This window comes from Jatropha curcas, chromosome 6 (genome assembly GCF_041381405.1).
Source record: "Jatropha curcas cultivar XTBG-Jc1 chromosome 6, XTBG_Jcur_1.0, whole genome shotgun sequence".
Classification (NCBI taxonomy): domain Eukaryota; kingdom Viridiplantae; phylum Streptophyta; class Magnoliopsida; order Malpighiales; family Euphorbiaceae; genus Jatropha; species Jatropha curcas.
This window is the reverse complement of record NC_143156.1, coordinates 28,881,103-28,895,405: the sequence shown is the minus strand read 5'-3', so window position 1 is coordinate 28,895,405 and position 14,303 is coordinate 28,881,103. Positions and strand designations below refer to the sequence as shown.

General features: G+C 33.6%; 3 protein-coding genes across 4 annotated transcripts; 1 reads left to right on the top strand and 2 right to left on the bottom strand.

Moving 5' to 3' along the window:
• Window positions 1-2,023: 2,023 nt before the first annotated feature.
• Window positions 2,024-4,086, bottom strand: LOC105646720 (Homeodomain-like superfamily protein). The gene is made up of 2 exons (XM_012232642.4): window positions 3,620-4,086; window positions 2,024-3,225 (listed from the first exon to the last, which is right to left on the bottom strand). Exons 1-2 carry the CDS (start codon window positions 4,084-4,086, stop codon window positions 2,430-2,432), a joined length of 1,263 nt encoding a protein of 420 aa, XP_012088032.1. The 3' UTR covers window positions 2,024-2,429.
• An 81-nt stretch (window positions 4,087-4,167) lies between these two features.
• On the top strand, window positions 4,168-8,273 carry LOC105646727 (ARM repeat superfamily protein). 2 transcript variants are annotated; one of them, XM_089722559.1, is made up of 8 exons: window positions 4,168-4,491; window positions 4,568-5,090; window positions 5,226-5,312; window positions 5,852-5,991; window positions 6,870-7,065; window positions 7,596-7,660; window positions 7,857-7,958; window positions 8,100-8,273. In XM_089722559.1, the coding sequence occupies exons 1-8, from the start codon at window positions 4,454-4,456 to the stop codon at window positions 8,176-8,178; spliced, it is 1,230 nt and encodes a 409-aa protein (XP_089578685.1). In that variant the 5' UTR covers window positions 4,168-4,453; the 3' UTR covers window positions 8,179-8,273. The 2 variants fall into 2 exon arrangements, with proteins under 2 accessions (XP_089578685.1, XP_012088040.1); XM_012232650.4 differs by having other exon boundaries at window positions 4,182-4,491; window positions 5,852-6,042.
• Window positions 8,274-8,511: 238 nt separating this feature from the next.
• On the bottom strand, window positions 8,512-12,674 carry LOC105646740 (putative sugar phosphate/phosphate translocator At3g11320). Its single transcript, XM_012232664.4, has 4 exons — window positions 11,807-12,674; window positions 10,991-11,094; window positions 10,637-10,865; window positions 8,512-9,069 (listed from the first exon to the last, which is right to left on the bottom strand). The coding sequence occupies exons 1-4, from the start codon at window positions 12,245-12,247 to the stop codon at window positions 8,923-8,925; spliced, it is 921 nt and encodes a 306-aa protein (XP_012088054.1). The 5' UTR covers window positions 12,248-12,674; the 3' UTR covers window positions 8,512-8,922.
• Between the last annotated feature and the right edge of the window lie 1,629 nt (window positions 12,675-14,303).

Sequence of the window (14,303 nt, the reverse complement as noted above, 5' to 3'; positions counted from 1 at the left end):
TCAACGGTCTCGATTACGCGGCATTTTTCTGTTCTGTTTGTTTCGCAGGAAATTTTACTGCTTAACAAAATGTAACATCTTCAAATTTTAATTTTAGTAGAAACAGTTTTTAAAATTAATTTTATGATTTTACACATTATTATTTTTTTAAATATGAATGGTGAGATTTTTATATCAGTGGCATTTAAGTTTAAAACTCTATTTTATGAATTAAAATATAATCAAATGCATTTTATATAATATTTTTATATTAAATTATATTACATTTTATTACAGTTCACCAATCATAACTTTTATATTGTTTTTTTAGATCTATTTAAATTACATACATTTAGAGTTTACCAAAAAAAAAAAAAAAAGCATTTAGAGATAAATTTTGCATGCCATTAAATAGTTGTATTTGAAAGGAACTGTATAATAAATGATATATTTCTTAATTAGGTGAAAACTTTATTTGTCAAATTAGTGCAGATACAACAATAGTATATGAGTTAAAAGTAATGCAAAAACAATTTAATTTTCTCAAGTTCAATGTTTCATTTCTGTTATAATATATTCTAAACTTAGAAAATAAATCATCCATTTAATTTTATTTATTTTTTAATAATTAATCGATTAACGATTAATGTAATTAAAATTGCCGAAGCATGCATTGGAAAGCCCAATAGATCCACTAACATTGTGAGTACACAATATGGATAGTTCTCCTTTTGGATAACCAAGGTGATAAAAACATTTATAATGAAAAGGACCGAAACAATCCAGGTAGCTCTCTTTTTGGATCAACGAGATGGTAAAAATATTTATAATGAAAAGGATGATAAAAATATTTATAATGAAAAGGATTCGAACTTGAAACCTCACAATGGTAGCGTAAACCAGAAGACACGATATTTTCTCATAGAAAGAGGCTTAGGTTCGGTCAGATGTCCAACTTACTTATACTACCAAAATTTTTTTCTTTATTATTTTATTTTCTTAATTAATATTATTGAAAGAGCCACAAGTTTGAATAACTAATAGTTTATAAGATGCAATGCTTGTGGGTTTATATACCCACTAACCACTATAATTTAAAAATCAAATATCAACTAAACTATCCAAATGAAATGGACCATTATTACAATTATTATTTTTAGAATATATGAAAGCATTTTGTTTTAATAATTTTTTTTCACGAAGAAGACTGGCATGGTAAAGATAATAAAGGTGGAACTGAGGGGGCCCAATTGGATGACTCACTCGCTCACTCACTGTAGTTTTGCCCGACCCTTAAATTGCAAGCGACATAGTCACATGCTATTATATATGCCACCACCACAGCATGCACTTGCACCCTATGATGAAGAACAAAAGATAAAACCTTTTATTACCTGACAGCACGTAAAGTAATTTGGTCGCCATCTTATTGTACACTTCTTATTCTTTTTCGAATGTTTTAACTTTTAACAGCAAACTTAGACCTGTTCCAATTGGCAATTACTATTGATGGCTGGTAATTAATGTTCCCTCCATCTATAAATTCGTTTAAAGTTGTTGTAGGTAATTAAAAAACACATTATTAATTATTCCTTGCGATTCTCAAAACTGTTTTAGTAGCCTTTAACTATTTGAATAGCTAGTAGCTGTTTGAGTAGTTTTTCATAAAAAGCTAAACGATATATGGATTAACCTTTTATAAAAGACTAAAAGTCTAAAAACTAGTTCAAACATTATAGAAAATAACGTTCAAAGTTTTGACTTTTACTACTTAAAATGTTGTTGACGAACTTAGAAAAAAAAAAAAAAACTACCTTCAAGGACCTGTATAATGTATTTGTGAATAGAGGGAGTAACTACTAATCCTGACCCTAAAAATCCTGAATTACAAGAATAGTAAAACCACGTGTAACCATGTATATATGAAAATGAATTAATAATAATTATAAGAACATAAAAATACGATTGATTTAGTATTCTACTTCCAATCATATCTAGTAGACTAGTGAATCTTAATGCAATATCATCTACACAGGAAAGAAAAGAAATGAAACATTTAATCAATACCCTGGATTATCAGCCATCGAGAAATCAGAATGTACAGAGAATAATGATAAAAAGAGACTAAGATAAAGGTCATTGAGCTAATACCCTAACACCCTTTGCCCCTTTGAGAGCTCATTTACGAAAAAGAAACTGAGAAGAGGAATATTTAGCTATAATGAATCTTTTCTATCCATTTTGTTAGACAACAATTGTCACAGAACTTTTCATGCATAGTCAATATGCAAACAACTAATGCATCAAGAAGGTTTTATCCAAAGATCATACAGATACCTTAATTGACTAAAAAGCACAATCAAAGAAAGATCCGAATCTTGTAAATTTCAGGTGCTTTCCTGTTTTCCTTCTCTATCAAAGGCTTAAACCAGTGTTTTAAGGTCTATCCTTTATTCCTTACTACTATTGGCCTCATTTTCAATGTTAGCATTTCCTGGATTGACAAAACCATTTTTGTATAAAATATGCAGTTCATGAAAATATGGGCAAGTCTTACTATTTTCATGCCGCTTCTTTCCACCGCTTTCCATTGATTTTCTGAAGTACTTGTTGATGTTTTCCCATTTCTCTTTACACTTTTTTGCAGTTCGATTATAGCCCATATTGGACATTCCTGCAGATACCTCATCCCATATATTAGAGCATTTGGCACCCATAGCTCGAAACTTCTGTTCTAAAGCAGTTCGTAGCATTATAAGGGCTTGTACTTCAGTATCTGGCCATCTTCTATTACTTGGATCAGACTTCAGATCACTTTGAATACAAATACTGCTTCCATCCTTTTCTCCATGGCTTGCTGCAAGAGGAAACTCTGTTGTCAAAGGTTGAGGTGCAAGAGGAAACTCTGTTGTCAAAGACTGAGGGATTTCAATTTTATGGCCCATCACATTCTGAATAAAAGAAATGAGGGCAAGGCTTCGAGCATTCTCTTGGGCGCGTACTTCTTCATCCCTTTTCCTCCTTTCTTTCTCCTGCTGTTTCCAAGCTTCTTCTCTCATTATTCTCTCAAGCTCTTTCCTCTCCATTGTCTCTATCAATTGCTTATGCATCTGGTCTTGCTTTTGCAAAATTTGCCTTACCATATTTTCCAAAAAATTCTCAAGCTTTTCCCTTGTTTTTCTTTTTCTCTTCCGCCTTGCACTTTCATTCATTCCTGCTCCTGATGAATCATCATCTGAAGATGAACTGAAACACAGAAGACTCAATTAACTAAATTGGTATCCAAAGAAATCATCTGTGGTCTAATATCCACAAAATGAGTTTCTTGAACAGATTCCACCAGATAATAATATAGTTTTCAGATTGAAGTAATGCCTTGATTCTGCCTTACCGCAGAAATTACTAAGCTGTGTATGGGTGCAAATGATTCTTAAATGAGCCAAGCTTGAGATTCAGCTCGTTTAGGCTTTGTGAGCAGCTTGTTTGAGCTCAATTATTAGTAATTGTTAAATTTGACAATTAAATTCTGATAATATAAAAAAGGGTAAGCATTAAGCAAAATAAAATAATAAAAAAACAATTTTTTTTCATACATAAAATCAATAATTTCTTGGATAAACTTCTGAAAAAGAAAACTCACCTAAATTCATCCACCAAAGCACCTCCCTCGCTATTCGGGTTTTGATTCCCTGCACCCGCACCCGATCCGATTGTCTCCGAATCTTCCACCAAATACGGAGCCCTAAGCTCCCCAAAGCCAGTAACCGCCACGTCACTGGCCTCCGCTTTCGCTGGCGGCTTGAAATACTCGCAAGCCTCTCTATTTATCCCACACACCTGGTCTGCCAAAAGCCCTAAGTTCTCCAGTGTCCCGTCTAACCCAGCCGCCAACGACAGATCATTTATCTGAGAGCTCGACGGGGACCTGCCGTTTGCTCTGATAGGACGGAGCTTCTGTGGCGGCAAGTTTTGACGGTCGATATCTGATGAGTGAATGTTAGCCATTGGATTGGAGATGAGAAGGTTTCCGGTCGCCGGAAAAGGAGATATTTGTTGAGGAAAGTCTGTAGAGTTCGGTACTGGCCGGTCGCCGGTCAGTAATTCCATTTTGGATTATATTTAAAAAATAATTAAAAAAAAAAAAAGGAAAGGGATAAAGGTAACAGCAGCGATGAAGTTTTTTTTTTTTTTCAGAGAGGTGAAATGGTAGCTAGTAAATGGGCGGAGTAAAATGGGTAAATGGCGTTCTGTAAAATTACGAAAATTAACCTTATTGTTTGTCGATATTTACGAGTTTATCCTTTGGGCCTATCAGCTAATTGGGTCGAAACTAGGCCGCTTGTCACGCCACCGTTTCGATAGAGTTGATGTCGTTGAGTCAGAGTGGGATGCCGTTTAGCAGCTGTAAAAACCTTATATAACCATCCAAGTTTGAACAATCACGGAAGATTTGCAACCAATTGAGAGCCAAAACATGTCTTCTTTCTCAGTTCTCCATAGCCATCTAATTCGGTAAGCTTCTTCTTCTCTGTACTTCTATATTTTATTTATAACTTTCTTTTATACTGAATTTCTCTCACTGATTCAGGTTATCAGCTGCAATACTGGACTCTGTTTCCAGAATAAACTACAAACCACCTGAAGGTACAAATGTCTCAACGAAATCCATACTCGAATCTCTTCTCTCTAACCCTCAAACCACTGAAACCTTAATCCACAATTCAATTAAGGACTTCGCTTTAGCATGTGCATTGTTGTCGTCCTCTCAAACCTCGACCCATGAATTGCTTTCATGGATACCCAATGAGCTTTCTGTTATGGCGACTGCAGCTTTTATGGAGCTCTCTAAAGCTTATTGTGGGAGCAGCTTTGGGGATAGAAATGAGAGGAGAGTTAGTGAGCTGTTAGGATTGGATTGTGGTTCGGTGAGTGAAGAGAAGAGGTTAGTGGTGGAATTGATGCCTGAGGTTTTGCCTTTGTTGAAAGAGAATATTAAAGAGAGTTGTATTGATAAGGATGCTGATGGAGATGAGGTTTCTGCTGCTTCAGCTAGAGCTCCTGTTGGGTATGCCATTTTGGCTGCCTATCAGTTTAGATGGTTTGTTACTCAGGTTTGAAAGATTTGGATTTTTTTTTTTTTTGGTATTATTATTATTATATTTGAGGTCCTTATGACACTTTAGGGGTTTGTTTGTGTTTAACTGGTGTTGTGCTAATGCTGTTTCATTGTTTATTTATTTTGGTAGGTTGATTATCCGCATTTGGGAAGGTTATCTAATTTGGTGATTCCTTGTGGGTTGACTGCACTTGATCACTGGTCACCGGAGGTGAAAGTATGTATGTTCTTGAATATCCTTTTCTCATTATGTGCAATACTTGTAACATGAGTCTAATTAAATTGTCTACTGCGGGGAAAATTGATGTTTTGAGGAGAAAAGGATCATCTTCTCAAATGATAGTAACATTTCTTTTTTTTTCATGAAGCAGACAATAACCTTCCAAATGCTCTGACTTTTAGCCTTATTTATTTTTAGTACTAGAGGGACTGACATGGACAAATTATAAGTTTCACAAAATGTTCTTTAAAATAGTTCTAAATCAACTGTTGTTTTCTTACATCATCTCCATCAAATGAGAAAGAGTACAACATGCATATAAGGCAGTGGATGGAGGTCATGAATTGGAGGGAAGTTAAATTTCAAAATTCCTCTTTTTCTACATCATTGCTGCTGTAGTTAATCTTTATAATTTATGTCTTTAGTTATGTTGGGATTCTATAAGGCATTGCAAAGAATGATTATGAGAGGATAGAACTATTTTGAACAAATTAAGTGTTATCATTGGGTAACTCTCTTTTGTCTTTCTGTTTCAGGGACAAGGCATGATTAGTTTCATACATCTTGCAAAAAATTTGAGTGCTGCTGAGTTTGGTTGGTATGAAGATGTGATTCTTGATGCATGTTGTCAGAATATTGCTTCTGCTGATGAGATCTGGCATCATGTAGTTGAGATGTCAGTGCTTTTAGTGACTAATATCCAGTGCAATAATCCTCGTAGTCCTTGGTATACATATAGTCTACCTGTTTTTCCTGCTTTTTCTTTTACATGATTAAGTTTGCCATTTGATCTGGGAATTGCCTGCTATCTTTGTTTTCTAAATCCTGTGTAGTTAGTAAAGCTGCAAAAGATGAATGGTGCAATGATTGGTACTAAAATTTTTAGAGGAAGGTTGCAAATAAAATTATTAAGTGAATTATCTAGGGACCCTGGTTCTGACAAATGAACTAGATATTGGATAAAAGGAGGAGGCATGATATTGTTTTCTTCTTGCTTGAACTTATTGAGTCAGGATGATTTACTTCACCATATATTCTTAGTTTTACTTGTCTTTTATAGAAGTTGAGTAAGGAATTTAATTAGTTCCTCTTAGATGTGTAGTTGAATAAAACTAAGCTGAAGCATTTGAGGCTTGAAGTTTATAAAGTTTTAACTTTCACTCTTGGGCTTGACTTGAAAGTGTATTTGACAATTGCTATTGAAATTTAGATAAACCATTTTAGTAATATAGAATAAACTTAAGTGTCCTCGTTCTTGAATTCATAAATTATTATTTGATTGTTATTAGTTTTAAATTGTATGAAAATTGAAATACTCAATTCATTAGCTGCTCAAATTCGGTTTATACATGTCCATATTATGTAAATATTGGAATGGCAGATTGCATTTTGTTGCCTCTATAATGGTTCCAGCAGATAGAATAAATTATAGTGCTGTGGAATGTGTATTTCATTTGCTTATTCTAAACAAACCTCTTTGTTCTACTTACTTATTTTTTAAGCGCAAATCATTATGGATTTATCTAGTTTTTCATTGTTTCTTTCTTTTTTCAGGTTTGAGAGGATACTCAATGAGATGTTAGGACACTTGGAGCGCCAACCAAGGAATAAGGATCGCCGTGTTGCATGGCTTACATTCATAGAACCATTTTTTCATGCTGTTGGTCTTGTGTTATTAGCTCATTTTAGGAGGATTTTTCCACTTTTCTTTCAGTGGATGCATGCTGATGACAATGAAACTGTTCTGCTGGTAAGAATAATAACAATGCTCTTAACTTATGATTCAGAAGGATTTTTTTCCGCTTTTCTTTGATGCATGTTGATGACAATGAAACTGTTCTGCTCGTAAGAATAATGAAATGCTCTTGTAATTCAACAAGGACTAATTCTTTTCAGTGTTAATTAGTATTAATTAGTATCAAACAGGTTGCATGCAAATTAAAGTTTGCCGTAGAAAAATATTCAATTGGTCAATAATAACTATAAATACAACAGTGAAGACTTCTATCTTGTTTTCTGTTCTCTGTCAGTTTTTTTTCATTTTGTTTATTTTATTTTTCTGGTTGTCTTTGCTTTGAGCCTTTATAGTTGAACTCTGGCCTTTTTGTATCTCTCTTGCATTTCCTTTTTCTTGTCTTTTGCTCAGGACCATTTAGTTTGCTTATCAGGTAGATTTTTCCTTTTCTCATTGTTTTAAGTTTTTTACTTCTGATCCAAAATCAATTAAAGATTTTCATGAGCAAGGCTTTCAGGATGTACTAATCCCCCAGTCTTGTGCAGGTTCTCAAACGAGTCCAAACAGTTCTAAAACTGACATGGATAAGGAACACGCCTTATATTGAAAGGTGAATCGAGTATGATTGTTTTTTTCCATATCAGAACTGTTTATTTCTTCTTCCACCCCAATTTGTGGGCAACTTTGACTTGAGGATATGAATAACCACAACATCTATTAAAAACTGAATCTTATGTCTAAGCAAGTAACCTTCTAGTTAAATTAAGATCACATTTCTAGATTCCTGTCCTCATGTCCTTGTACAGATTAGCGGATGAACTTGTTGTTCTACATAAGGAAGCAGCGTTAAAACCAGCTCGTGAAGAAATTAGAAGAGAAGTCCTTGAGATACTGATCTTGCTTCATCAGTAAGGAACATTCTATTGTTTTCTCTGTACTTGTAGTTTTCTCCTATTTTCTCGAATTTTTTTTCCTTTTTTTTAATCTCTACCCTTTGATTTACATTTTATTTTTCTCTCTTTTTTTTTTTCCTCCTCTGTAACTTGAAGATGCAAGGGCTTGCAATTTGAAGCGACATGGGACAAGCACAGGAATGATCCAAATTTGACGACTCTTAGTTTATCATAGAGGTGTTTTTTTTTTTTTGGTTCTGGTTACTTATCAGAATGATTATGAAATATTATCCTGCTGGTTTAATTGTTGTTATTTTATAATTCTAAATATTTTTTAGTCTTACGAGTTAAAATAACCATTTTAATTAATCCTTAATAAGACAATCAAATAATAGAAGATGAAGTATTTGAAAATTATCTTTCAAATTTTCCAAAGAGAACCCTTTTAAGAATATTTTCCAAAAATAAATACTTTCTGAAACAGATGGAGGCTGAGGAATTGAATGATATTCACAAGGGGAAAAAAAAAACAGCACCCAGTACCAAACGCTGAAATCACAAGTGTAAATTGCAGTAAAAATTTGGACAGTTTCTTCATTAATTAATCAATATGAAAATGTCAACAACAAACTGATTCTGTAAGACCCAATTCTACAATCATTTCCTGAAAGAATTTAAAAAAAAAAAGAGAAAAATAGTATTTCCTCTACAACCCCTGTCCGGGACAAATAGAGATAAATGGACTTATTTTAAGTTTTCTACTTGTTGCTAATCCTGCACCTGTTGCTGATACAAATGGAAACCAATCTCCAGGTTCCGCGTTAAAGAAAAAATAGAATTTAGAGGCAAAATCCATAGGCGCCATTCGCAGCCCAAACTGTTCCCTAAGAAGCTTTGCTGCTGTTTTCCTGTCCTGGCACTGATGGAATCAAAATATATATGTGGAAAGCTGCACTTCAGATTTTCACAGAAATACTCTTCATTTGCTCCGTTTCTTGGCTTCGCTGTAGAGGATGACTCCAAATACCGTAAGCGTATATCCAAGCATTCCGGTAACAGAAACTGGGTTTCTGAAAATTAAAATTGAAACCACAACGGCTACTGCCCCCTTTGCATTTCCTAGAACCTGAAAGATCAAGAACACTTCTTTTTAATCCCAAAGCTCAAGGAGGCCTTGAAAAAAAGAATAACTTCAAAGATAATGCACAAATGCAAAAGAATTTCTAGAAGGAAAAAGATAAGGAACTTGGTTAAAAAATCTAAGAGCATCAAAACTTCAAAGTTCAACATGACAGGCGACTAACATAATGAATGAAATATGTAGTTTGGGTGATTATGAGACTGGAAAAAGTAAAACACAGAAATGGTTACTGTATTATTTCAGCCACAAAGGCAGTGCTCTACCTTCTACAGTAACAAGGAAAAATGAACATAAGCCTAATAGTATTCTTAAAATCAAGATGATGAACTCCCTAACAATACCTCGTTTTACATTAGAGAGGTTAACTTTACAAATGAAAAACACGATAAAATAACAGTTAAAATATAATATAACAGTTAACATAATTGTGAATCTTCCCAGACATGCACCCTCCTGGCATGGGCACCATGAAGAGAAACAGAAGTTGCTCTCAAGAAAGGAAAAATTCATCATCATCAGAGCATAACATGCAGGGATTTCAGCACTTCTTAAAAAACCAAACATATGATAACTAGGACAGAAATTCTCATTCCAATCTAAAGGCTGCACTTCAAGCAAAAACTGCAACCCCAAACCCACAACGTAGCATGAGATCCCAGCTTTTGATGTTAAACAATTCTCCGTCTGAATTTTTTATTTATTAAGAATGCAGGAAAGAAAAGCACTAAAGAAGGTTGACCAAAAACTGTGGGAACCTAACACAACTCAATACCATTTAAACACCAAACTAAGTCCAATGGATTAGTCTTTATAGTTCCTCAAACACTAAGGGAGAAATCTAACATCTAGAAATAATAGTCTAGTCCAACAACCTAATGCTCAGTGACGTCTTTTCTCATTGCCATCGAATTCACTTGCCTAAATATGATTCTTAAACAGAGACCAAATTTCAAATGAATACCCAGAACTTCAAGAACTTGGTCAGACCAATAATTCCTGACCGGAGTCACTGTTCATCAAATTAGTACTTGAACTGAAGAATCAAACAAAATATGGGACTATAGAAATACCAATGGAGAGAAAGCCACTTATATGGAAGAAAATCAGAAGCCTCTAGCAATTATTTAAGGAAAAAGAAGTGGATTCATAACAAATAAGGAAAAAGAAGCAATTCAAGTTTTTGGCGAGATATATAAAACTCAATTCTGGCAGCCAACATGCAACTGAGCCTTCAAATTCTTATAATCCCTCAATGTGTCCTTCACAGAGTTGAAAATTTTTAACTAGCACCAAACATTGTCTATTTCCTAAGTAACAAAAGTGAAGTATGCAAGAAACTAAAATTGCTTAGATTCTTGTAATTTCATGCTTCAGAGGGGATTAGATTTAGCACCTACACGATTTCATGGCTTTCTTAAGAACCACTCCTGAAAGCACATACTAGTACTCTTATGGCAATATCAATGTTTGTTTTTTTTTTTTTTTTTGGTTTGGGGGGGGGGGGGGGGGGGGGAATAAACAATGGAAGAGCATTTGTGAAAGCAACAAATACCTGTAGGGTCAGAGCACTGGTGTGTTTTGTGACCAAAAAATTGGTCAAATTTACAAAATATGCAAGCGCCGAGTTGAATAGTAGGTACCAAACAATCTTGATATCGTCTCTGGCAAGAGCCAGTGTAATGCCAACCACGTTATCTTCCATAATAAGAGTTGCAGGGAGTAGAAACACAACAGCTATAGGAGCCATGTACAGTAGTAAGTTCATAGAATTCAGCTTCTCCCTAAAAAGAAGTCACAAACATTTTTAGTGTCCATTTCCATTTTTAGATCATTGAAGTATGAAAGAATTAGTACCACAACTTGAATCACACAAATAATACAGAAAACAAAAGGCAAAGATCTGTACCCCTCGGATGAAAGCAAAATCCCTTGCAGCACTGATTTGAGTGCCCTTGCAGCTGTAGCAGCAATACACATTATAAACCCAAATAGATGAAAACTCGGTTCACCCTGTGACCAGAGAAAAGTTTTTAGCCTCGGCAGATCATTTGTGTAGCATAGAACACTACAGAGATTCCCATATTGCAAAATTTAAAAGAGACAAAAAAAAAAAAAAAAAAAAAAAAAAAACTCATTTAAGAAGCAAAAATAGTAAACCCTTGGAAAAGAAAACCTCAACGCCATCAAAGGTTACTTGAGATGATTTCCAAGTAATGGAATTGGATAAATATTCTAAATAAACAACCATAAGCCCTAGATGATAACAGCCCTATGAGACAAAAAACAATCACTATATACTGCAACAAACCCAACCATTTTTCTTCATTCCACTTTTGATTTGAAATTTCATAGTCATTCCAACCACACAATATTATATTTCTCCCCCCCATCATCAAAAACTTTTTCAACAAGAACTAGAAGCAAAAGGCCCAAGCAACCACAGCCAATTTCAATACCCGACACTATTCACTTAAAAAATCAAACTGCTCCACTAAAATTCAACTAAATCCCATTAGCAACTCAAATTAGAATAAGCCATTCTTATATCTTCCCTAGATAAATATAAATACATAGGAAATTCAACTAAACAGCTAAAGTTTCAAGCAATTCCTATTAAAGATCAACTAATTTAGCATCAATAAGAGCAAAACCATCTCAAAATTCAGATAAATAGAACTCCAATCATTTAAACAGGAAAAAAAAAAAAAAACTGAACACATACCCCACTGGCAATAATAACTCCAGTAACGACGGGAATCAAGGTGACGTAAGTAAGCCATGCCTCCCTCTTAAGGGTCATCAAATAAGCGAAAATTGCAGTGAAAAACGGCGTCGTAGCTCCAATAGCCTGATTAAACGAAACGGGAAGAAACCTCAAGGAAATATTACCAAACACGACCGACACACAGAAAACGAGACTCAAGGCGGAGATCTTGAGGAATTGAAGGCGGGAACGAATTGTCTGCATAGGAACCATCTTCATCCATGCAATGGCCACATAGCTTAGCAAACTACAAGCGGTCATATGGCACATGGTGAGAAAGATCGGGTACTTGAACCCATAATTGCTTAGCAAGTACTTATTCAGTAACAGAACCCCGATATTTGAGGAGTACCAAGAGGTCACTAGTCCGATTGTGAAGAGCCGGGATGTGGTCTTCATGTTGGGTTTTTATATATGAGGCCGAAGGATCTGTAAGTTCCGATCAGACGGCTGAGATTCGAGGAGGTGAAACGATTTTAGGTGAGGTAAGGTGCACTAGGTTGGTACGGATCTGGAAATAGAAACGAATTAACAGAGATTAATAGGTCTTCCATGGATCTCTGACATGGAGAGAAACAGAGAATTTTAAACAGTCAAAGAGAGAGAGAGAGAGAGAGAGAGGGGGGGAGAGGGGGGGAAGTTGAAGGGAAACGGGAAGGAATTGAAAGGAATGTGAATTCCCCTGCAAATATAGAGAGAAGGAATTTGAGCAGAAGGAGGAAGAAGAAGAAGAGGAGGGAGGTGGTAAACGCGTGAAGAAGGGTCTCTCCTCTCTCTCTCGTCTCTGTTTTCTGTTTTAATTTTTTTTTTTAAATAGTTTTTTTTGTTTCTCTTTTATTTTTTATTAGTATTTGGAGATTATGCAAATTGTGGGGTTGTGGTGTGCTATATTTATATCCTCCTATTTGGTTTATTAGTGTGGTAACCTACTAACAGTGCTTTTAAAGTATGCTACTTTACTTTATTTTTATTTTTATTTTTTAAATTATGCTAGTTTAATTTAATGTATATAGTTCAATTTAATATGTAAGGAAAGATATAGTTTGACTTCTTGAGTATAAATTAGGTTTGAGTGATTTCCCCTCTAAGAAAAAGTTGAGTAAGAAAAAAATTAAAACCGATTAAAGCCGTCTCAAAATCGAAACTGGTATAATTCCAAATATTAATTCTTTCTTTAAGAAAATTGAAACATTTTTAGAAATTTTATAAATTAATTATAAATACAATAAATGAAAAATGACAATAAATGAAAAACGACAATATATTAGATGCAATGATTAAAGAATACAAAATTTAAATGAGAAACATTTATATACGAGACATTTATATTTAAAAAAAGTAATTTTTATTAATAGTAAGAATAATTACTTGCCAAAGAACTATTAAACTACTAGAAAAGCATAATCTCGTACCATATACTAGAAAATAAATAAATATTAATTAATGGACTTTCCAAAAAAAATCAAATTAATTGTCTTACAAATAATAAAATTATACCATCTTATTTGAAATATTTCCTCCGTCCCATTTTGTTTGCATGGTTTGACAAAACACGTATGTTAAGAATTTAGTCACTAAAAACTATTCATTAATAATTATAAATGTTATTATGGAAATAATAATTATTTGCATGTCTTAGACATCCAAAAAGAAATAACAAGTAAACAAAATGAGACGGAAGAGTATTATTTAATGATATAATGTTTAAATTAATATTTAAAAATCGACAGACTGCATTATAAAGCATTATAATACTAATATTTAGTCAATACTATTAAAATAGCTAACAGTTATCATAGTTGTTAAAAGCTATTATTGCGGAGTATAACTTAAATTTCTTTTTAAATATTTGATATACAATCTTCATTTTTTTTCTTCATTTTTTTTGACCAAAAGAAAAAAGTTCGCCTAAATTATTATTTTCTAAATGTTGGAGAGGGAACCACTGTTAATGTTGGACCTTTGGTTTGTACCCATTAGAAAATAAATAATAGGATCTTGAAATTGCAATTTTGATATTTTGACTTGGCAGAGGTAGGCCATACGTGTGAGAGGTTTATTGGAATCTCCAACTCCGAAATCCATTAATCGGACCTTATTAAAAACTATAAACTCAACACGGTTTAAAGACCAGTTAGAATAAATAAATCAATAAATATTAGAGGACAGAGGTCGGTCCAAAAAAGCTTGCCTAATTTAATTAATTTTCATTATTATGCGAATCTATGGCCATACTCTGCCGTCTGATTAATTTTTTTTAATATTTGGTTGTACTAGTTTAATAAAAATAGGAACAAAAAAATGTCATGCAAAGAAACATCGTTAGGCTTGAAGGGTGTTAACTCCTAATTAACAATTTAGTGAAGCCCACTTAAATCTATTTTAATTTAATTGTTTAGAGTTTTAAAATTTTGGGTTTGGAGATAAATATGTTTATATTTTCGTAAAAATCAAT

Bases quoted from the DNA above. Each gene is read 5' to 3' on its own strand.
- LOC105646740 (XM_012232664.4), bottom strand. From the start codon at position 12,247: ATGAAGACCACATCCCGGCTCTTCACAATCGGACTAGTGACCTCTTGG. The intron at 10,866-10,990 runs GTACAGATCTTT...ACTTCTTTTTAG, and splicing joins ATTTTGCTTTCATCCGAGGG to GGAGAAGCTGAATTCTATGA. The intron at 9,070-10,636 runs GTATTTGTTGCT...TTGATCTTTCAG, and splicing joins CCAGTGCTCTGACCCTACAG to GTTCTAGGAAATGCAAAGGG.
- LOC105646727 (XM_012232650.4), top strand. From the start codon at position 4,454: ATGTCTTCTTTCTCAGTTCTCCATAGCCATCTAATTCG. The intron at 6,043-6,869 runs GTATACATATAG...TTCTTTTTTCAG, and splicing joins AATAATCCTCGTAGTCCTTG to GTTTGAGAGGATACTCAATG. The intron at 7,066-7,595 runs GTAAGAATAATA...AGTCTTGTGCAG, and splicing joins ACAATGAAACTGTTCTGCTG to GTTCTCAAACGAGTCCAAAC.
- LOC105646720 (XM_012232642.4), bottom strand. From the start codon at position 4,086: ATGGAATTACTGACCGGCGACCGGCCAGTACCGAACTCTACAGACTTT. The intron at 3,226-3,619 runs GTGAGTTTTCTT...TCTGTGTTTCAG, and splicing joins GCTTTGGTGGATGAATTTAG to TTCATCTTCAGATGATGATT.